Raw genomic sequence first — 25,130 nt, 5'->3', positions numbered from 1 at the left:
TGATAATGATCTAGAGGAAAACGTGAAACAGGAAAGTGGAATCAATGAAACTCTTTTTGATTGACAAATTAAAGAGCTCTGTCTACTGAACTTATGTATGTCATAATAATATTATGGGACAAAATTGAAATGTAAGAGCACCAATCACTTATTCACTCTTGCTTATCAGAGTTTTTGGGGAAATTTTAAAAAATATACAGCCCCAACATAAAATATTGCGCCACATAATCCAATATCTAATATTATATAACATTATACAATATTATGACTGGGAAAACATTATATATAATATATTAATTCTGTATAAAAAAGTAATATTATATAAAAGGTGTTTGTACGCAAATATGGGTAAACCAGATAACAAACTCAAAATATGAGCTACTTGACATAAATATTTTCTTCCAATAGACAAAGAGTGTCATTTTTCCAAGTTCTTTAATCCTAAACTTTCTGTATTTTTTTCTTTCCAATCCCTCGTTCACTTTGAGATTTTGACTAATTTAAATTTGCATCACGTAATATACATAATTAAAAGAGAAAGTATTCAGAATTTTTTCTATTTTGAGCACTCGAACCTTAGAGCCTAAATTTTATTTTTTCTACTTGAAATTAACTTGGTATTCAGTCTATTCTTTTCAATCTTAAATTCTCATCACCTGCCGTTCTCCTTATCTTGTTTTACTTTATTTTTCCATTTCAGTGATAGCTCAGCTAAGCTGGTTCCTTCTTACAAGAAACTTTTTTTTCTTTTCTTTTCCTTTAAAGACTTGCACCAGTATCGACTATTAATGCAATTTATGCTTTTCTTCTGCGTCTTCTTTTTCTTCTTTTGACAAAGAAAGATCAAGTTCATCGAAAAGAAATTGAGTCTTACCTTTATTTGTGTATATAATTGCTATGTGTGAATTGAGATAGTTGAGCGTATTATAAAGTAGTAGTTTTGTGAAAACAATAGGATACTTGCTAAGCTTATTTTTGATATATTTTATAGCTTTAACTTGTGCATCTAAAGTCTTTATTTATTTTGTAATTCATGCTCGATCAAACACAATCATATACGTTGAAATCGAAGGATTACTAAATCTATAAGCTACTTCTGAATATTAGGGCCTGTTTGTCCATAGATATTAAAAAAAAAATCACTTTTTTTTATAATTTTAGAATTAGAGTTAGAGTTATATTTGGTCATAGTTTTTGAAATTGTAATTTTTATTGAAATGTAATTGTAAAAAAGTAATTTTTTTTTAAAGACAAGTTTTTTTCATTTTTGAAATTCCAAAATACCAACTTCAAATTATATTAAAAATTTTTATGATCAAACGATGAAAAGTAAAAAAAGAAAAAAAATTTAAAATAAAATAAATAATTCTTATGGTCAAACGCTCACTTCTCTAGAAACTAGAAAGTGCTATAGTAAAGACATTAATAATTAACAATGCAATTGATAAGAAGAGTTGACTTCCTTAGAACACATAACATGCCTTTTGTCATTTATTTTTTGACACGGACAGCCAGAATCAGGGCATCCACATAAACACAAAATCCTAGAGTACAATATTATATCTATATATGCTCTTTCACACCTCTGTGCACATACTAATACATAATAATATTACAAAAAGGATTTTTATGGCATGACCGAGTTGGCTAAAAAAGGGACAAAATCATTCTTTTTTCTACGTTCATCACTCAAAATGAAATGTCTATCATGTCCAATGCTAAATTTTCCATCATAAGAGATTCAACTTCTCCAGCGCAGTTCATCATTGCATTTGCTGTTCCATTTCCTGCATTTACAATTAAATCATTTAGAAGTTATTATGCTAATCTAACTAGTACTACTATTTCCTTTTTCAACTTTATTAAATGTCCAATGAAATCATTCCTTTTTTCCCTCTTTGGGGTGAAATAGCTTGTTCACTTTATACCAAAACAAAGCAATTATGACATGTTTAACTGAAACATAACAATAATGACATGTTTAACTTATCCCTCCTACTAAAGTTGGATTGTCAATCGAGTTTAACTTCTATGTAATGAGAAAAATTTACCATCTGATTATATCAAATCAATTAATTTAATCTTAGCAATTAAAAATTAAAGTAAAAAGTATATTAATTAAATACTATTATTAAATGACAGATGTGTATACAAAAGACACACATGCATTCATTAGTTTGACATACACAATGATGTTTCTTACCGACGGTGTGAAAGTCAATTTACACCGTCATTAAAAACGAGTTAAATCATTTTAAAAAAACAACTTGTGCTACTTTGGAAGCTAAAGTTTTCTTGTACCATTATGTAATATTGTAATGTTACGTACCATAAAAGGGATCTGGCATCGTTTGGTTGAAGGTTGGATTAGCCATCTTCTTCAGAGGGCAAGAGGAAAGTGGAAGGACAGGTAAAACATGGCAATTGCAAATCTCAATCATATTGCCATCAGGGTCATGGAAAAAGAGTTGATCCACAGTAACTCCTCCTTCTTTCACAGTAGCTGTAACATATTCAATGCCCATGTGCTCCAATCTCTGAATGATAAGGTCCATATCTGTGCATTGGAATGAAATGTGATTGTCTTTTGGATTTATTTTCCCTTTCTTTGATTGTACGTCTTCTTTCCCTAATAAATGTATTCCAATTCCATGGTTGAATAACCTGAAAAAAAATCAACCCAATATGTCAGATTTATTTAAGCTAATTTCAAATCTTAAGAGAGCACAGACGCAATGGTCAAAATTGCCATGGTGTGACCAAAAGTTCATTGATTAGAGTTATAGAAGCAATCTCTTGCAAAATATCTAGATTGTGCATAATAAATCTAATGTGATGGTCCTTCTCTGAATTCCGTGCATAACGGGATCTTAAGATATTCAACTAGTTTTTTCTCTCCAAATCTTAGCACAAATATAGGAGTTATAGTTCTACTTGTAGTGTTCGGCAGTACCCTACATTTGTATTAAGTATTCACTTAATCTGTATAAATAAATTATCTAAAACTCAAAAAGTATATAAAAGTAACAATTTAAAGATGAGATATGTGTGTATTTACCAAGCTCCATCAAAGTCAAAGGAAGAGGGTCTCTTGATGAGGACAAAACCAAGGACTTGTTCATAAAATTGGGCAGATTTGGCAACAGACTTGCAGACATAGGAAACATGGTTCAAAGCCAACAAAGGCATCCTGTTTTCCTCATCGGAAGAGGATGCTGTTGATGATGAATCTGATGACCAGTTGAAGTTTGTCTCCTCAACTGATTCTGCTTTCACAATTTCTCTCCTCATTATTTCTACTTTTTAAGTTAATTGAACCTCCAAAACACACTAGAAAGACTGAATAATAATAATTGACAATCTTGAAATTAGCTAGCTAGATGGAAAAAAGAATTCTAGATCTTTTTGTGTGGAACTTTCCATTGCCAAAGCACACATATTTATAACCAAAAAGATTAGCTCTAGGGGTATTTTTTTTTTTTTTTTTGGTAAAGGGAATGGGGCTGCGGAGGGGGGGGGGGGGGGGGAGGATAAGAGGGAAATTGCACATATCAAATCCTACGTTCATACACGTCAATAAGTATAAACAATACAATGGTCTTATCGACGACTAACCAAAGGGTAACAGTAATTAACCCTTTTGATTCCGCCTCCCAGCAGTTTCACGTTTTGGTTGTCCCTATTCTTGGATATTGATTTTCAAAAGCACATGACTGATCATGACTCTCCTACCTATGCTCCTTTTTAATTGTGGTCTTTTGTTACTCCTTCCTTCACAATCTACTTGGCACTTTTCGAATTTAAAAAAAATAATAATTTATTTTTAATACATAAAGGGTAAGAGAATAGAAAATAAAAAAGGAAATTACAACGTGAATAAGATTTTTTTGAAATTTTTGATCTAAAACAAAATTTAAATATTTGTATGATTGGTAGACATATAAACTTAGCAAGTGATCAGATAAACACTGCTAGTAAATAAAGATGTCTATCTGATCAGTAGCTAAGTTTATCTGTCTAACGTACAAATAGTGTCTATGTAGTTTACCCGTTAAAAATAAAGAATTTTTTAAAATTAAGTTATTTTTAAATATTATAAGATGACATTTTTTTCGATACAAAACAAAAAAGAAAGGGAAACTATTTTTATTAATCAATCTCACAATAAATGAAAAAAGCTTTTTGAGAACAGTAAAGTTGTGCTCATCAACGCTCTCTTTCCTATTCCACAGCACTTTCCATTTCTTTCTAGATGACTGCTATGGAAAAAGATGACGATTAGTCCCCGTCTTAGAGCTAGAATTCTAACCTTATTTTAGGACCTATGAGCCTGGGGCAGATCTAAAATATTCGGTGTGGGAGTAACTTTTGTATTTATATTAAAAAATCTATTAAATATATAAGAAATATAAGTGGGGAATCAATAACAAAATATATTTTCGGTATCAAATTCTAGATCCATCTAAATTGAGATAGAAAACTTTTTTTTTTAGGTTGCACGGTAGAAAGAAAAGAAAAGGAGGACAGTATGAAGAGTCCGGACCAAAAATACTCCAAAAAAAACAGTGTGAATCAAAATACCCCAAGAAAAAATTAGTACTAATGTATTTTTAACGCAGTATTTTACTGCGTTATTACGATTAGTAAAAAAAAATTGTTAACTTTTTTTTTTTGCAACACTTAGTTTTTTTTCCATACTTTAACCAACGATTAGTCGTATGTCAACACTCAGAAACGTCAATATTTTATATAGAACCTATTTTTTTTTTTTTGGCGTATAATAATGTAGGCTCAATACATGAAGGATACATAGACGTTAGGATCATGATCTTAGGGGTTGAAAAGGTGTCCGAAGTAAGTTTTGTTTGAAAGTTGTAAGTGTTTTATTTTTGTAAGGTTATTTTAGTCAACTTCATATGTCGAGAAAATTAGTCAGCTTTATTTTCGAAAATTGAAACCACAAAAGTGAAATTTACATTCACAGCTACATTATCCCGAAATTTTTACATTAAAATCTATTGTGTATCATCATAATATAAGTAAAGAAAATTGAAAATTGTGCACCAATTTGGGGGAAATTCAAATTGAACGGGAAAAAAGAGTTTTTTCTAAAAATTGGACTGGCCAACCCGCCTTGCGGCCGTTTGTCGGCTAGATCTAGCAAAAATACGCAAAATAAAAAAAATCGCATAAATTGGACGTCCGAGCGCAAAATTATGACCGTTTAAAATTTCACCAATTTACAACTACTTTTTTTCCTTATACTCATTATTTGATAATTTTATCTTATCAATTTATATAACTTCATGCCAAATAAAACATCACTAATAATCCAGCACTTTTTAACCATGCTTTGGTTGGGTGCGTGATGCATGTTTTAATAATAAATCTTAATTTCGCAACATATTCGAAATAAAGTTATGCATTAAAAAAATAGCACAGTAAAATCTAAGCCCTAAAAATAAAAAACTTTAAGCTAATGACAACAAGTCTTCAAATAAAAATGGACTTCGAGCACTTTTTAACCCCTAAAACGACGATCCAAACGTCTATGTATCCTTGATGTATTGATCCCACATTATTATATGCAAAAACAAAAATTAAGTTCTATATAAAATATTGACATTTCGGAGTCTTGACACGAGACTAATCGCAGGTCAAAGTATGGAAAAAAAACATTAAGTGTTGCAAAAAAATTAACCAATTTTTTTTTACTGGTTGCAATAATGCAGTAAAATACTGCATTATAAAAAAAAAATCTTTAATTCTGTATTTTATTGTGTTAAAGTTATTTTGGTACTATTTTTTTTTTTTAGGAGTATTTTGATTCACAATTTTTTCTTTTGGGTTATTTTGATTCCGGAATCCGGTATGAATTGGACGTACTCCACTATATTTTTCATATGTCAGTACATTTGGATGGTCCCTTTCTCTGTTTCACTTTTATTTTTTTCCTGTCGGTGGAGGAGAAAGTTATACAGCTTTTTGAAAGAGAGAAAGAAGGATACACTTTAGAAAGTTAAAAGCTAAATTATTGAAAACATGCCTGATCACTGATGGAGTAGAAAAAGTGGTTATTACCAAAAACAACAACAAACAAAAGGAAAAAACAAAAGTGGTCACTAAATTTAGTCCTAATCATTTCGCCTACTTCTCTTATTCTTCTTCTTTGGCCCTCGTAGCGAATTAGAATCAAATTGCACCAATCACTGTAACACTTTAGTCTTTTTCCATTAATTGTCAAAAAAAAAAAAAGGCAAAAATGAAATATACCCTTCAAATCGTTGGTTGAATATTCATGTGATTCATAATTATGCTCGTCCGTTGAGGCAAATTGAATTAATTATCAACTCTTAATAATTTAGTCAGCGACTAAAAATTACTCCCATAAGAATAAAATAAAAATCAAAGTTATTTTTTGTGTTGGACTATTGTATAGTGTAAAAATCTCTTTGAATTATTGCGTGAAGGATTACCCTTTTCTCCTCACTTCCCCTTCCGTCGTATGAACCATATGATGTGCTCAACTCCTGTATGAGTTAAAAAATTGTAGTAGAACCTCAGGACAAACAAACGCCTGCGTAAAACAACTATATAAATTACTCCACAAAAACAAAAATGCCAGCCTAATAGAGCTCGGAGAAGATGCCCTACAAAACATTTTAAATAGTTAAAATATTTTCACACTCTGCCTCTTCTTAAAATTGTTCCAAAAGTGTTTGGAATTTCATTCATCGGAGTGCTCATTTTTCGAGCCAGAAGAAACTAAAGTATATTTAAAGTCCACTATCTCAACAAATCTGATGTTGTTTGTTACTACAAACAATTATATTACTTAAAAGTCTGATCAGACTAGAGTTTTGTTTTCAGTTTTGTTTCTAGTATATCTTTTGATTAGGTGACTTTGGGATATGCAAAAATTGTAAGTTATTACATTGTAGTATGTGTTTTTGTTATTTTAGTCTCTTGGTCCCAATACTATCATCCCGACTTGTTAATCATTAGGCTAATTATATGATTGAATAATCAATGTAGCAACTTTATGATAACGTAATTATTTCAGTAATAAGATTACAAAGCCGTCTAGCTATTATGGTGACTAAAATTAAAAGCAGATCCAGAATGAAGTACGCAATTTAGAACCTGTTTGGATGAGCTTAAAATAAGCAGCTTATAAGCTGGAAACAGTTTATAAGCCAAATAAAAATAAGTTGGGTAGGCTAACTTATTTTTTTTAGCTTACGAATTGCCCTTCTTTTGGGGTGGTCTTTAAATTTTGCCCCTCATATTTGAAATCTTTAAATTTTGCCCTTCGCTAAATCCCACGGGTTTCAGGTTCGAACCCCCACACAGTCAAAATTTTAAAAAAAAATTGCAAGGCAGAGTTTAAATTTCGCTATGCCCCCATCGGCATACACTTGTGAAGGAATTAGCAAAGTTATGCCGGACCTAGCAAAGTTATGCCGGACCGGGCATACTTATGCCTTATGGGCAGACTTGGCATAAGTGTGCCGGTTCCGGCATAACTTTGATAATTCCTTCACAAGTTTATGCCGTATCCGGCATAAAGGTTTGCCCATTAAAAGTATGCCCCGATCGGCATAAACTTGTTAAGGAATTACCAAACTTATGCCGATGGGGGCATACTTATGCCTTATGGGCAAACTTTGCCTTGAAGCATATATATGTATTTTTTTTAACTCTTCAAGGTAAACCTTTAGTAATGCCTTAACTAAAAGTGTGCCCATAAAACATAACTAAAAGTATGCCCTGTTGACACCCAATTTTGTCCCTCTTTTATTTAATTTACTCGGGTTTCTAAATTTACTGACGAGCTAAATACTTTATTTTTCACAATATTTTATTGCTACTACTATTAATATTACTACTTTTATTTTCAACATTATGAGCATTACTTTATCATAAATTTTGAACAGTTCGTCATCGTTTCATTTTCGGGTTTGGAATCGTTAAATTAATTACAAGACAACACTTTGTAAAATCTTTATTGTCTTTACATAGTATATATTGTACTAGTTATTAAATTAGAAGCCCAACAATAATTAAATAAAGGAGGAAGGATCAACAATTTTTAGCCAATTAATGGCTTAAAATACAAATATAATATTATTTCCCTACCCGAATAAGCAACCCACATTTTTAATATCCAATCCACATTTATATCAGCCCATATTTAAATTAATAGGCCAGCCCAAAACGGACCAGCCCAATTAACTCCTACCCGGCCCAACCCTCATTATCTTTACCCTAATTCCCTTCTCTTTCATTTTCCGCCTCCCTCACCCTTTCCTCCTTCTCTCCTCCTCGTCTCCATCTCGCCTCCATCTCCCACGTTCTTCCCACCTCTTCTCTGCCATCCCTCGCTGCTCCACTTATCCTTGTCTCCCTCACGTGCTCCCTCTGCACTTCCACCACGCCTGTCCCCCGCTCCCGCCTCTCTCATACGCTCCCCTCTCCTCTTTCTTAAACCCTAATCACAGCCCTATAAAAGGATGGAAAATCACAGAGAAGAAAAAAGAGGATCCGAACATTAGAAGAGGATTTGGAACCCAGAAAATCCCTTACAAAACATCAATTTTGATCAATGATATAGCCACATATTACTCTATTTTTTACTTTCGAACCCGAAGCCTTAATTACTTTAATCGTTTTTCGAGTTCGAGTAGATTCGACGACTTCGACATCCAGTTCACTGTACCACAAAAAGGTAATTTCTTCCTCGTCTTAGTTTATTTTTATTCTAATAATTTAGTTTGTTTATGAGTTTGTGTCACACCCCATTTTAACCGGGTCAAATTAGAAGTATGACGTATTGGTGATTCCTATTTATTTTATTTTAAGGAGTCGCCACCTAATTAATTTAACGGTGAATTAGGACACCTAAATATTAACTAAGGCAAAGTTAAAACTAAACCTCAATTAGTAGTCTGCTTAACCAGTATGATTCTAGGTAAGGGTTCTATATTATCCTAAAGGGAAGGTGTTAGGCATCCTTTAGAATCCGTTAACTACGGTTATCCGACCAAACTTAGGTTAGTTAATTAATGCGTAAATATAATGTTTAAATTCGTAAATGTTGCTAAAATTTTAAAAGGAAAATAATATTAGTGAAAATAAGATTTACAGAAAATATAATATAAAAGAAAACTTGAAATGCCATTTTTTTTAAAATAGGACTTATAAAGGTCGTTAAGGCTTTCAATGAAAGTATGATACTGCCGTTTAAAATATAATAACTTTCTAAGAGAAGAGTTAGTAGATGTGAACTTTCGATAGAATTACATTATATGAGTATAGTAGTGTAAAAAATCTAAACTTATTTTTTATAAATAGAATGCAAAAAATAATGAGTTTTCTTTCTCTTTTATTTAATTATGCTTGGCTATAAATATGTATAATTGGAGGAATCTTGAAAACAGTGTTTATAAAATATACTTGAGTTTATATTTGCGTATTAGTGACGTTTTAAAATGTATATGATAGTAAGAATAAAATATGATTCCCTTTACTTAAAATATATAATCATGTTATTTTGCAAATCAATTGTTCCAAATGAAACAAATATTAGACATTATAAATAGTTTTAACATGAAAAGAAGAGAATAAAACTTATGGAATTAATTATTGGTTTACTACCCATTACTAAGACTAAACCCCACTAATTTCACTACGGTTCATCTAAATTAACAAGTGTTAGTCATGTGATACAAATTAAATACATAAAAAATAAAATAGAAGAGTAAATAAGTTAAATGGGCTCAGCCCATTTCATGGCTGCTATGATCAGACTGCTGTTGGACTTCAGCCCAGTAATTTCATTGTATTGCTGTGGCCTGCTGCTGTATGGGCTTGGCCCAGAATATTTTTTTATCTGCTGCGGACGTAGATTGCCCCGAGAGGAGATTGCGTTGGGCTTTTAGCCCAACACCGAATGTGGAAGAAGATGAGCCACTCGGACTCGTATGCGATGGTCATGCATAAAACGAAAGGAGAAAGAAAAGGATTAGAATAAGAAATTCTTATCTAAAAAAAAACAAAATAAATAGAGGTGAAAATGAACAAGTATCGCATCATCAAGGATGACAAATATGCACTTATGAATCAAACTCATTTTTTCAAAGTATTCTGTTAGATACTTATATTTTTTATATATATTTTTGCATTTTTTATATCAAGAGCACGGTTTGCCACAAATAAGATATATTATTAGCCATGAACATGAGAAGAACACCATTAGAGCTAATTCAAAGAGATCTTTAGCCACATAACAGAAGCCTATTTCCAGTCTTCCGATAAGCTTTCAATACCAACACTGATGTACGCTTTTTGAATCTCAAATCCAGTCAAGAAAACTAATTCTTAATGCTACAACAATTTTTTTTAAAAAAAAAGACCTTGTAACCCATCGCAAACCATAAAAAAAGGCAGTGTTGATTTTTCCCTTCATCAAAGATTTGAACAAATACTAGGCACTAAAATCATTTTTTCATTTCAAAAGAAAGGGATGTTTTCTAACTTCTGAATTATCCTTTCCTGATTCAAAAAAAAAAGAGGAGGGGGCGATATAATTATCATAGTTAGCAGCCATTCTAACAACAATACTTAGAACTGAAAACACTAAGATGCAAAAATAGTACTACTCATTCAAGAGAGACCAAATACACATCGTCGCTGACGGCTAACCAGATTTCTAACACTTTTTCAGCACAACTAAAATAGAAGGAAATCAAAATACAAATGTAGAAAGGAAGAGCCAGCCCGAATAAGTTGTCAGTTGAGACTTCTAGACTTACCCTTTATAAAATGATCAACCATTTCAAACAGATAAAGGACAGCAAACAGCTAATTTAAACACATTGGTTTCGTAGGCAAAAAAAATTTCCGAACCTCATAACAAGGGGTAAAGGCTTTGGAAAATCACACCAAACCATAATCACACTCCCTTAAACAGTACAATGAAGAAACTGGGAAGGAAACATTGTTGTATTTAGCTAGCTGGTTTAAATTAGTGACATAAAAAGGAAGAAGGAACTCAACAGAAAGATTAACTCAACAGAATAATTCTTCCAAACTTGGAACATTGAAACTTAATCGAGTTGAAACCTAGTTACAACCTGATTATCCCTTCAATATTTTAGAACAAGAGTAATCATTTGACTTATTTATAGGACCAGTGTTTTAGATATTTAATAAAAGCAGGAATTAGACCACTTTGGTGTGAAATTTAACACACAGAAAACTCAGTGCACAAGGAAGTTTTGATTTCTTATGGTACGACCCTTAAACCTTGTTTCTGGATTTAAACATAACTAAGCAAATTTTCTGTCACATAACCACAGACATCATTTAAAGCCAGTTCGAAGTATTAGACATCCCAGGTCGCAAATGACTCCAGTCTTAACTCAAACCAATATAGATATGTTTTGAAACAGTCAGAAGAATCCATTCATATGCTGGTTAAGACAGATAAATAATGGAATGTATTGTTTAGTATATTCTCAACCATGTGGATCAAACCTAACGTGAATCCGATAGCACAGCAAACAGATCTCTCAGTCCTATATTTTGGATAAACAAACAAAGCTAGAACAGGATCATTAGCGCACAGAACGGGAGCAAATCGGTACAGCATGAGTCCTTATTATTCATTTGCCAAAAGGGTTCAAATTAGCAAAAAACATGAGGCAAAATGGCTAAAGTTTTAGACATAATTAACTTAACAGGGCAAAATGGCATAGAAAAAAAAAGCAGGACACCTAACATCAGCATTTTTAGATTATTTGCGAGATCACTTTTAATCAACCAAGGGCCATATCTGACAATGTGCAGGATTAAATCATATGTTCAAATGATAAAAATAAAGATTGAGTTAACACATATTAATAACAGCATTTAAAAGCTAACAATGCTCCAATCATACCATATAACAATTAACCTAATCAACTCTAACAAAATAGCCTATAGATCATAACTAATCCAACAAAAATTAACATACAATACGTGGTTAGCATAAGCAGATTAATCCAAATAGCTCCCAAGGCATTTTTAGCTAAAACAAGCTATACACCTAAACCATACTCAACTGAGAACCGACATTGCTATAACAACATGTAAGACATATTAAAACTAAGCTAAGCTACACTGGTATACGAAACTAAAACTAAACATATAAATAGGCTTAACCATTAAACTAAACCGACACAGGAAAAAACATTATTTAACTAACTAATTCATCACATAAACACTCTTAATCGCAAAAAAATGACAAACTAAGCTAACACATGGCCACCAAAGAAACAGAAAAAATGCGAAAATAAAAGAGAAAGGGGAGTTACCTTCTTCGGGTGCAGCGAAATGGGTGCGGGGATCCTTCGATCTACACTCGAACATCGCCAAATCCGAGCTTTTCGATGCTCGGATTCGCAGCAGCACCAAAGTAAACGAGAATAAAATTGATTTGACAATAAAACAAGATTGAAACTACTAATAGAACTCGTATTTTGGGGAATTATAGGCGACTAAAAGACTCATATTTTAGAACTTTTCAGGGTTCAAAAAAATTGTTTCAGAACCTTAATTTTCAGGGGATTCTATGATTCCAAAAAAAAAAAGAACTACAAAATAGGGCGGTTTTTGGGGTTCAAGAACTGTGATTCCTCCCCTTTCTACTGATTTGGAGATGACTATTTATAGGGCGATTTAAGGGTTTGTTGCGAAGAGAGAGAGGAGCGTACAGAGGAAAGGAGCGGGGGACAAAGAAGAGTGGGGGACAGAGGAGTGGGGAACAGATGAAAATGGGGGGAAAGAGGAGCGGCGGTGGTGAGGTGAGAAGAGAGAGGAAGGAGAGAAAGAGGAAGGGGGGGGGGGGGGGCGGTCTGGAGAAAAAAAATGAAGAAGGGAACCCTAGTGGTTCCCTTATTTTGGACGGGAATTGGGCTTCCGGGTCGAGTTGAAAAATGGGCTGGTTTGGCTAAAATATGGGCTGGGCAAAATTAAAAGAGTGGGCTGGTCCGAAAATGGTGGTTAATTATTTGGGCTGGGGTGAATTAAATGATATTAGGTAAATTAAAAATGTGGACTGGTTTTGTGAATTGGTCCGAAAATAGTATGAGTTGATTGGGCTACTACATTTAAATAAAAGACCTATTTAATAACTTGTGTTAAAAATATTACTTAATATAAAATATGCAATTATTAGTGCTCAGATAAAAAATGGCGTTGTAATAGCCGTGCAATAATATTTCGAAAATCCACAGTAAATAAACACTATTATTTAATTATGCAAATATAAATGCGATGCGTGTGCGTAAGCTGGTAAAATATGCTAAAATGATAAAGATGTGAATAATAATAATAATAATAATAATAATAATAATAATAATAATAATAATAATAATAATAATAATAATAATAATGATAATGATAATGATGGCTGGTAACTGTAATAGAATAATGAAATGCCGGTATTGATAAGAGGCTAATAATTATAGTAAAAATATAAATATATATATTTTTTAATTTTCCAAAAATATTAGAAGCATAAATAGGTATTTCGGAGGAGAGGCGGGACAAAATTGGGTGTCAACAGTTTGTTGTGTGATTTGAGTTAGTAGTAATTTCGTTAATTTAGACAGTTTTGTGTGTTAATGTAATTGAAGAGTTTCCGCTGGTAATTAAGTAGTGTTATGCATGTTTTAATTCCTGATCAACCCTACAAAGATGCTGGTAGTTGGTTTATTATATTGATATTGATTAATTGAAAATCTTTGTTAGTCGACAATGTGATAGCTGTTTGTTTAAATTGATGTGATTCATGCCAGTCGATCAGTTTAATATTCATGCCAGTTGTCTGAAATGATAGGATTATTGTCGAATGGTTAGTTTGAGGTTTTGGTTAGTTTACCATATCACTACAGTAAGGTCTAAGCACTATGTCTGGGATGTTTAAGTTTGTTTCGTTGAGGTGATGTTATATTAGTTGGAATGAGGCTATCTTTTTTTTTGAATTAATATTTATAGGTGTTCGTTTTCAGTCTAGTTTTGAAAGGTGATCATTATGTATTTATTCTATCCATGCTAAAGTAATACCTTTGCTTGATATGCGTAGCATTGCTTTGAATGATATGATCTTCTAAAAATGAGTTTTGGTAAGAGTGGTTCTAAGTTATACCTGGAATATGGAGTCTGTGGACATTGTCCAAATGTTTGATGATGGTTAGATAACTGGCATTTGTTTAGTAGCATTAAAGCAATTCTGTATCGAATGATATTGTGTCTGTTTGTCAAACATCAGTCAGTTTTTAACTCGCGTATGTTGTTGTCTTTTATGGCTTCATTCAAAACAAAAAAAAAAAAAATCTGTGAAACAAGGTCATCTGCAAGGATATGCTTGTGTTTAGTTATTGGTAAGGTTGTTGTGATGTAGATTAAAGTTTAGGATGTCATTTGGTGATGTTGATGACTGCATGTTTGACTCAGAGATTGTTGTCTATCATTGACTCATATAACTTATTATGCTTAAATGATTTGTTACTCATCTCAGTCTAACAACTAAGATAAATAAGAAAGATAAGGTTATGCTTTGTGTTATCTCAACTGGTGGGCATATGTATAATTTCTCATGACTTATTGGCTTCCTCTATATGCTACTGCCTATACTATTCCCTATCATGATTTACTGGCTCTTCTGGCGCGAATGTATCTTGATTCCCTATTTCCCTCATTCCTTTGGTTCTGTTTCAATATAGTGCTTAATACTTTAACTTGCTTCAGTTCTGTTTGCTGCTTCACATCTCCAATCAATTTCTCGACTCTATGTTTCTGTTTTGCTAGAACTCAACATGGTTTAGTTGATTTGTAAGTGTCGTGGATCTACCTTGTCTTGGATGTATGAAATACGATATAACGAACTATTCCTTTTTGAGCTGAGTTTCTGCCACGATTTAGGCTAAATTTCAGTTTGTTCTGAGCTAAGTTATTATTGAATATTGAGGTTGAAAACACTGGTTTTAGATTAATTTGATTGCCGAAAATTTCCAACAAATGTTTACTATACTTGGCTGGATCGATTCTTCGTTTGATACCTATTTTGAGCAGAGATTGTTGATTGGTGGTTGCCGTTCCGTCTACTATTACCTTGTGCTGCTACTTATAGCTGTGCTAATTGCTACGTTTGGAATTACGCTAGTGGTCGTTGTGTATTGCTTATCTGCCCATTTCTTCACATGTCATTTAGTTCCGGTTGCAGGCTCTTATATTTAAGCTGAATATGTCTTGGCACATGTTAATCATCTCTTAAGTTTCCCATATATGATGATTTTGTACATTATAAGACTTATACCATCGCACTAATTTCTTCTCCTTTCTTTTGCATGACATCGGGGATTGCGAGGAGTCTCGAATGAGACTCAACTTGGCTGCAAGATCAAACAATTATGTTACCTCCTCTCGAGTCAACCCGCTCTAAAAAAAAAAGAATTCTGGGCCAAAGCCCATCACATTGGCAGCGAATAGCAGCAGTCCAAAAGGATTGGGCCAAACAGTAGCTTAGTCGCGACAATCCTAAAAATATACTGAGCCCATTTAATTTCTTTGCTCTTCTATTTTTATTTTTTGTGTATTTAATTTGTGTTGTATGACTAGCATTTTGTTTGTTAATTTAGATGAACTTAGCAAATTAATGAAGTTTAGTTTAATAATGGGTAGTTAATTCAAAGAGAAAACTAACAATTAGCTTCATTAGTTTATGTCGAAATTATTTATTATCCATAATATTTATCTTTTAGAATAATTGATTTTCAAAGTATCATGACTATATTTTTTTTTGACTAAGGAAACCAAATTATACTTACTATTTTAGAAGTTTTACACTAGCTTAGCTTATTCTAAGAAATAAAAAGGCAAATTAGTTTCAACGGATAACTTTCCACTTTAATTCCTTCCAACACTGGAAATACATATTTGGCTAAGATAACCTTTAAAACTTTATTAAATAACTCTTTTAAATTTTAGTCATTTCCTCCACATATAAACATTACATGTTCCGCTTTCTTTTAGTTTGTTTTTGACTAAAACTCTTTTATGCAACTATTACCTTTCCACAAGTATTATACTTTCGTTTAAAAATTTTAACAACATTTATAAGTCGTATTTCAAAATAGCATTAAAAGTACTCTTTTATACAAATTATTATTATTTTACAAGTTCTATTTTAAATAGCATTCTTACATATTTATCTATAACTTTAGCCATGCTTACAAAATTACTTTCCTTTTTCTATAATACCATATTTACACTTAGCCTAATTAAATTTTAGTCCGGTCGGTTAACCATTGTTAATGGGTCTTAAAGGATGCCTAATACCTTCCCTTTAGACTAATTGAACCCTTACCTAGAATCTTAAGTTTCGCAGACCTTAAACAGAGCTAACTTTAGAAAATAATTTTAATAAACTTTAGGTGTCCTAATTCACCGTAAATAATTAGGTGGCGACTCCTTAAAACAAATAACCAAAAAAAAAAGGAATCTCCAATATGTTGTACTCTACTTCACCTCCGGGTAAAAATGGGGTATGACATGCCCCATAAGGCGCAAGTTTTCCTTAAGGCATAACTAAAAGTTTGCCTTATAAGGCAAAGTTTAAATTTTGTATGCCCCTCCGGCAGACTTTTAGTTATGTTTAACTAAAAGTCTGCCGGATGGGGCAGACTTTACCTTGAGGGGCAGACTTTTAGTTATGCCGGATCCGGCATAACTTTAACTTTTTCTTAAAGATTGTATGCTGGATCCGGCATACATTCCGTAGTCCTGCCTTGCGAAATTATTTTTTTATTTTAGGCCTGAGCGGGGGTTCGAACCCAGAACTTCATGTATTCGCCCATCTTTCCAAACAAAGGGCAAAATTTAAAGACCACAAATATGAAGGGCAAAATTTAAAGACCACAAATTTGAGGGGCAAAATTTAAAGACCACCCCAAACGAAGGGCAATCCGCGCAAAAAAATGAGTTATAAGTTGCTTTAGATAAACTAAGCCAAGCGGGCCCAATTATTTTTTTGGCTTATTTTATGCACAAAATGACTTTAAGCTGGCAAGCCAAACACACAAAAAAGTTGGAAACAACTTATAAGCAACTTATAAGCCAATCCAAACAGGCTCTTAGGTTCTATCCTTTTTAGTTTTCTGATTTTTAAATTTTTCATTGTATATATTAAATGAATAATTTAAGTCAAATACAGAATTTGAGTCAAATTAATTGTCCGAAGGCCCCGAACCGTACTATAAACATGGCAGAAAAAGATCCCATGTGAAAAATAAAAAAACAAATGGTAAAATATAGGGTTATAAGGTCTAGTAGAGGGAGAGACTGGTAGATCTGTAAATGTAATAACTTTTAGATAAAAATGCCAGCTGGACTGCTAGTAAAACACAAACTCTGTCACGTCTCTGAACATAAATGAAAGTCCCTGCAATTGAAAAAGAAAAGAAATAAGAAGACCGAGTCTTTTAACTTATTTGACCTAAATTTTTAAAGAATGCAACACGCTAAATTCCGTGTTAATCGGAAATTAAAAAAGAAATCATTGCAAAATAGTATTTAAGCAAAAATATAGAAGAGGGGAGCGGCTCTGGCCACTACCAAAATATTTTCAAAGGCTATCGCGGCCTGAGGTAGGCTTTAATATTTGACCTAAAAATGATAGTATGAGTTAAGAAATCCATTAAAAATATGGATAAAAATTAAATTTCCAACTCTATTACTAACACTTAAAATTGATGTCCTAAAATTCAAAATCCATAAAATTCAAATCTTGAATGAGCAATCATCATCACTTTTTTTGAATTACTTTTAACCGTAAAAACAGTTGATGAAAAGTCCTGCGATGAAATCAAAACTAACGGAGAGGTAGGTATAATATTTGATATTCCCTCTATCCTAAATTAGCAACCATTTTATTTCAAAAAAATTATCTCAAAATAATTGTCATTTTAGGAATTCAAGACTAAAGTTGACAATTGTTTCAAAATTTATAACCCTTAGTATAAAAGAAGTAGGAGTATTTCTTTTTAATATTGTTCAATTGTCAAAGAAAAAAACATTTATTTAATAGTCAAATAGGTGTAACTAAGTAAAATATATCTTGTATTTTTATAATAAGCATAAAAAAAAAAGGCCAAAATGACAGTTAAAGTGGAAAGAAGGGAGTACTAAATATGGAAAAAATAACTATTTGTGCTCTAATCTCGAGAGCCCTCATGTGCTAAGTTATTCTGCTTAACTCGTAAGTAGAAGACGACAATTGTGAATTTTCTAGATAAAAAAACGTGTTCACATGCACAGCGCATTGATTTGTCGCTAATTGCTATTTCAAGGTGTTAGTGGACGAAGTTAATAGCAACCCAAACTATTGACTACTTCCTAATTTGTTTTGAAGTGTGACTTTGACAATTATAATTTGTGGCTTGCAATCTCTTAATTAGTTGTTCTTAAGCTTACTATTCTTTATATATGTATAATTAAAAAAACACCAATATTTGGAAATCAAATGCGAACAATTTATTAAAGTAGAGCTCAATTGTAAGAAGTAATATTTGGACTTTTCGTACAATTAATATGTTTTTAAAACCCGTGAGTACTTCTTGTTTTTGGTTTTGTTTTTTTGTGGATAGCTTATTCATTTTGTTGTAGGCAACACGTTCTTACTACTTCCACATTAATAATATATCAAGCATGTTTCAGTAGACTTATACATATACCACTCTCTCATCTTTTATTTATTTCTTTTTTTATATAATTTGTAAAAATGATATATCCTTGATTTTCAAGTTATGTGAACGAAGCATACCACTATTATGGACGTTGCGGAATACCAGTGGTTTCACCCAGAAATTATATATCGAAGAAGAAATAGCACAAATAATAATTAATGAGGATCGGCTAATTGGGCAAAAGTACTTTCAGTATGAATGAGAAAAAACAATATATATACATGATTTCCTCAGTTACAAACCCTTCTAATATCCTAAGTATTTCGCAGACCTATAGGATCAATATGCATTTACATATAGAAGAAAATGTAATATTTATAGGATTATGACTCAGATCTCAATCACGCTCTGATTACGTTAGGATCGCAAAACTCTCAAGGCACAAAATCAAAATTAAAATTGATACTCTCTCCGTCATTTTAATTAATTATTGTTTTAGCTCAAAAAAATTGTCCAAAAATAATTGTCATTATATTTTGGAATTTAGGACTAAAGTTGATAATTATTTCTAGCTATAGCCTTACCATTAAAGAATTAGTAAATTTCTTTTTATTACTGCTCAATTATCAAAAAACATCTAATAAATAAGAGTAAATTAATAAATTATACCTTGCATTAAAAAGATTAAAGCGGCATTTAAAATTGGACTAATGGAGGATTTTTTTTTTTTTTTAAACAAATGTCCTTTGCCACTTGCATCGATTAGATCGATGTATTGAGATGACCAACTCCTTGGGTTTTATAATGTATCAACAGGTCAGCCTAGGTGACATAATTCTATTGTTTGTCCTACTATATTTTAAGTTGCAATTAGCTGGTGCTTACTCTTTAAATTAATTAGGAAATTGAAAAATATCCAAAAAAAATCTCAAGGAAATAACATATATTTCATGTAGTTGCTGAAATTTAAGATTGGATTTCCGTTGAACTTGTTAACACTGGGGGTCGTAAATTAAGGTTTTGTTTATTTTAGATTCTTCAAAGGCCAGCAACTACCAATAATTTTAAACTGAGATTCTTAGAATTTTATGCTACAGTTATTCCTGGGTATATCTAAATATTCAATGTTTGACATATGATTGATGTCGACAGAATGACAGATAATTCAATATTGTTTGGCATTTGATTGATGATTGGCTTATATTCTTTTAGCGTATGAAAATGTAATACCAAGATTCATTTTTTATTTGAGAACCAGTTTTGGAGTTAATTAAAACACAATCAAATGGAAAAAAGTAAATTTTCAGGGATTACATTAGGAAGCTATAATGGATAAGGGATATCTTGCGGAAATTGAAGGAAAATAATACAAAGAAAAGGAAGCAAGAAGTATTACCGCGAAGAGTGTGACGGAACAAGTAGGATTATTTCATCTTTAATCAATGATATCGGATTTTAGTCTTGATGAAGAAACCTCTACTAGTAATGTTTAATGAGCCCTAAACAATACTAATCTCAATTAATCGGGCTAGTAAAAATACCAGATGATTATACAAAAAGTAGTTTTTCATGATTACCTAAGAGATAAAATATTTGCCTCATGTACTCATTTACAAAATTCGACCTTAAAACATTATATTGCGATAGTTATGTGCGTTACACCAATGTGCATGTCTGTTGGGTATTTTGTAATTATTTTTCTCTAAATAGGTATACTATATGTTAATTAAAATGAGCATTTTTGCGCTATTCTTTTAGCTGATTGGGCATGCTAGGTAAGTAAATGTCAAGATATCTTTATTTCAATTGTTGGCTCAATAAATATCGTATACCAAACGATTATAGCAAAAAGAAATAGAAAAGTAATCTTATATTTTACTCCACGTTTTATTTCATTTTGTTAGACCACTTGTTGTGGAATAGTGCACGTGCTCAATTATTTTGGCTCAGAATGATCATTGTAGGATCCTTATATATGGATTCTTGGCCAGCCACAATGCATAACATATGGTACCTAATTGCAAGTACCCTCACTTATTTCATTTGGTAAAAGTCTACACAATTATAGGACAACATTATGTGGCTTGGTCCACATTAATTATATTTGATGGCAACATCAATTAACCCATTTGGCTTAATCTGCCACATTATGTGTTTAATTAACAAACGTGTTCATATGCACCGATTTAGACATTGTACAATATTAATCCAGCTGGAAGTATCCCACTTCTTACCTACCATAATATAATATAAACAAGTTCAATTACTTTAAGAAACTACAATGGGAATATTTTAAGAAAACAATATTCAGCAATTTTTAATGCCGATTACTTCTAATTGTAGAGTTCCTTTGCCTGTACACTGATATTTCCTTTGTCATTTACTAAGAATCAATATAGAATTTTTTGCTCTTCATTTAATCAAATTATTAATTATGTTTTGATTTTTAATAGTACTTTGAATTTTAAATGGTATCACTATGTTGTTGTTACAGACATGCTTTTGGAGAAGCAGTAGGATTTTTAACGTGCTTAGAATTTCTAATAATAAAGGTAACAGAGTTGATGAATTACACTCGTAGTTTAATTCTCTCCTTTGTGGTCATTCACACTACTGTTTACATAATTTTTATTTTTGTACATGTAATCTTATGTTTCGCTTGTAACAATTTTCATTTTTGGGTGTGATTTTGCTTTTTTTAAAGAAAAAAATTTTCCTCTGTTGTACATGTATATTGTTCCTCCAATATTTTTTCTCTCTTCAATTTATTTTATTATTTATAGGAATGATAAGAGGAACTAATGAAGGAAAATAACATTTTTTTTATTTTATTAATTTGCAGAAGTATGAGAATTTTGCAAAAGAAATTAGAGAAGGAAAACTTTGCGTTTGATAGTATATGAACATTTGGCCAACCATGTTGTAGCGCTCCCTCCAATGCCTCCTGAATTGCTAGTGCTTCAGCGGTTAGGCCTTTCTTACAAATTGAATAGGGGTACCAAAGGCATGAAACAAATGACCACAGCTATCCATAGCCGTGATTCCAATGCCTGCTTTTCCTTATTCTACTTGTAAAGCTGCATCTGTGAAAATAAAAACTCCATCTTGTGCCATATTAATATATCCATCCTGATTCCTATTAGGTATACAAGTCAAAACAGATGCAATATGCAAAGCATTGTCATATTCATGTAAATCAAATAAAGCCTTATTTACTATATCAGTAGGTTCATATATCTCATCATTAAAACATAAAGAATTTCAAGCTTTCCACATTTTGCCATAAAAGAGAAACACTTAATCTCATTAGCTCAATGGAATCTGGGTACCGTCGTGTATTACAAAACAAATCATTCCACCATTTTGTAAAATTCGTAGTATTTTCTAAATTAGGCCAGTTAATAGGGGCCAACTTCCATACTAATTGAGCTTTCGGACAACTAAAAAACATATGGTCAACCTTTTATGTTTATAATCCACAGACCTTGCAAACCTATCAAATATGATGCAATCGCTTAGAGATATTAGCATTAACAGGTAGGACATTTAGAACACATTTTCTAAGAAAATGTTTGTATTTGTTTTTTATATTCATTGACCACAAAAAGTTCCAAAAAGATATTGGACAAGATTGATAACTAGCTTTGAGGCCTATCAGTACCAACGTCAATACAATTAGCAAGATCTTTCGCTAGATGGTAACCAAATCTTACCTCGTACTTACCTGAATTCGTATAGTGCCAAATAAGTTTATCAGAAGCTCCAGTAATAGATATAGGGATGGACAAAATAGAATTGATAGCATTAGGACAAAAATAATGATGAAGGTCCTGAATATTCCATATATGATTTTGATGATCAATAAGTTCTTGGACCCTCAGCTGTAAATTTGCTTGTGGTTGCCCTTATCGGGGTGTAAAACCATTTGAGTTAGGAATCCACGGATCAGTCCAAACTTTAATGTTTTCCCCATTTCTTACTCTCCATCTAATTCCTTGTTTCAATAGATCTCTCCCCCAAATAATGCTTTTCCAAATCCAAGAGCTAGAGGCGGGACATCCAGCACTAAGAAACGAGGTGTTGTGGAAATATTTATTTTTTAGCATCTTATGAAGGAGAGAATCTTCTTGAGTTAAAATTCTCCACGCAAGCTTAGCCAACAGAGCCCTGTTAAAAGATTTTAAATCTCTAAACCCAAGACCTCCTTTAGATTTGGCCTCACAAAGTTTCTGCCATTTTCATAATGCATTTTCCCTTTCTCCTTATTTCGTCCCCACCAGAAATCAGAATAGATAGTAGTAATCTCATTACATAAGTTATCAGGAAATTGAAAACATGACAACACATATGAAGGAATAGCAGAAAGCACCGATTTAAGCATTACTTCTTTTCCCACGGGACTTAAGAAATTACCTTTCCATCCCTTTATCTTAGATTTGACTCGTTCTTTAATAAACTCTAGCATCTTCTTTTTTGATCTCCCAATTATCGCGGGTAGGCCTAGATATAGCCCCAAATTGTCCCTTCGTATTTGTCCTATCTCTGCTATAATATTATTCTTTTCTTCCTCAGTCGTATTTTAAAAAATACTGTCGATTTATCAAAATTTACCTTCTGACCCGAACAAAGTTCATACATTCTTAAGATTTCGGAAATTTTATCAGCACTTTCAGTAATAGCTGAACAAAATATAAAGGAGTCATCCGCAAAGAAAAGATGGTTCACCATTGGACCACCTCTTTTTAGGCTTATACCATGTATCTCCCCTCGTTCCTCAGCTTGATTCAAAAGTCTGGAAAGTCCTTCAGCACATAATATGAATAAATAGGGACATAAAGGATCACCTTGCCTTAGCCCCTTACTAGGCTTAACAGCCCCAACAATTTCACCATTTAGATTAAACCTATAAGTAGGAGTTGTGATGCATTGCATAATCCAGCTAACAAAAGTTTCTTGGAATCCCATTTTCAAAAGTAATTTTTGGACATATATCCATTCTACTCTATCATAGGCTTTTGCCATGTTCAATTTCAAGGTCATATATTTATTGTTTCCTCTCCTTATATTTTTCAACACATGTATACATTCATGAGCCAACACAACATTATCAACAATTTGTCTGCTGCCTACAAAAGCAGATTGATTAGGAAAAAATAATGCTACGCAAATATTGCCTCATTGTAGATACAAGAATCTTAGTAATGATTTTATAAACCGTAGAGCACAAACTAATAGATCTGAACCGACTAATCATACTAGGATTCTTCACTTTTGGAATTAAAGTAATAAGTGTTTGATTCCAAAAGTGCAAGAGATATCCCGAATGAAAAAAGCTTTTAACGGCATCAATAATATCAGTGGAGAGAATATCCCAAGAATTTTGAAAGAAGAAAGGAGTCATTCCATCTACCCCAGGAGTTTTTAAAGGATGCATGTCAAAAACTGCTTGTTTCACTTCCTCATCAATCATCTCCCTAGTGAGACTTTGATTTATTGAATCATCAACTAAAGGCGGAATTAAATTCAAAATGGGGTCAAGATTTGTTGGTCTAGAAGTAGTAAATAAATTTTCATAAAATTGTTCTACTTCTCTAATAATATCAGCTTGTTCTGACAACCAATTTCCATTTGCCAACCGAAACCCTTTGATACTATTACATTTACGTCACTAAATAAGTTTCATGTGAAAAAAGGAAGTATTTTTATCCCCCTCTTGCAACCATAAAGCTCCAGATTTTTGTTTCCAATACACTTCCTCCTCTTTGTAAGTTTGCTTTTGTTTCCAATACACTTCCTCCTCTTTGTAAGTTTACCCTAACTCCTTCCTTAAAATTCAAAGCTTATAAAGATCAAAATTATTAGGATCATTCTTAAGCTTTTGAATTTGATTTTTAATACCAATTATTCTCTTCTTCAAATTTTCGTTTCCTCCCCTCAACCATGACATCAACGAGGACCGACACCTTTTTAATTTAAAACAAACTTTGGATTGTTCAAAGCCATCTAATTGTTCATGCCATGATATTTTCACTATATTATTTACTGCATCTTTTTCACTCCGCCTTTTATCAAAATAGAATCGATGTTTTTTCCTTATAGGGCTAGGTTCAGTATTTAGTAAAAGTGCAGAATGATCTGATGCCTCAGTATTTAAATGAGTAACTTGAGCCAAGTGAAAATTTAATCGCCATCTCGATGAGACAATAGCTCTATCTAATCTTTCTTGAATAGTTCCATCATTTTCCTTGAAACACCACCAAGTCCAGGGCTTCCCAACCTAAATCCACTGCTCCTAAATTCCATATGAAATTCTTGAAATTAGCTTAAGCCTCCAGATAATCCAACGGATCCAATTAATGTAGCATAAGGCATGTTAAGTTGTCGTTGAACTCGCTTAACAGT

The 25,130-nt window shown here is 32.3% G+C and overlaps 1 protein-coding gene across 1 annotated transcript; it reads right to left on the bottom strand.

Moving 5' to 3' along the window:
• Positions 1 to 1,459: 1,459 nt before the first annotated feature.
• LOC132598649 (glyoxylase I 4-like) lies at positions 1,460 to 3,434 on the bottom strand. The gene is made up of 3 exons (XM_060311642.1): positions 3,059 to 3,434; positions 2,330 to 2,664; positions 1,460 to 1,787 (listed from the first exon to the last, which is right to left on the bottom strand). The coding sequence occupies exons 1-3, from the start codon at positions 3,289 to 3,291 to the stop codon at positions 1,690 to 1,692; spliced, it is 666 nt and encodes a 221-aa protein (XP_060167625.1). The 5' UTR covers positions 3,292 to 3,434; the 3' UTR covers positions 1,460 to 1,689.
• Between the last annotated feature and the right edge of the window lie 21,696 nt (positions 3,435 to 25,130).

The sequence above is a fragment of the Lycium barbarum genome, chromosome 6 (assembly GCF_019175385.1).
Source record: "Lycium barbarum isolate Lr01 chromosome 6, ASM1917538v2, whole genome shotgun sequence".
Taxonomy (NCBI): domain Eukaryota; kingdom Viridiplantae; phylum Streptophyta; class Magnoliopsida; order Solanales; family Solanaceae; genus Lycium; species Lycium barbarum.
The sequence above is the reverse complement of the archived record's forward strand: the minus strand, read 5'-3'. Positions and strand labels throughout refer to the sequence as shown.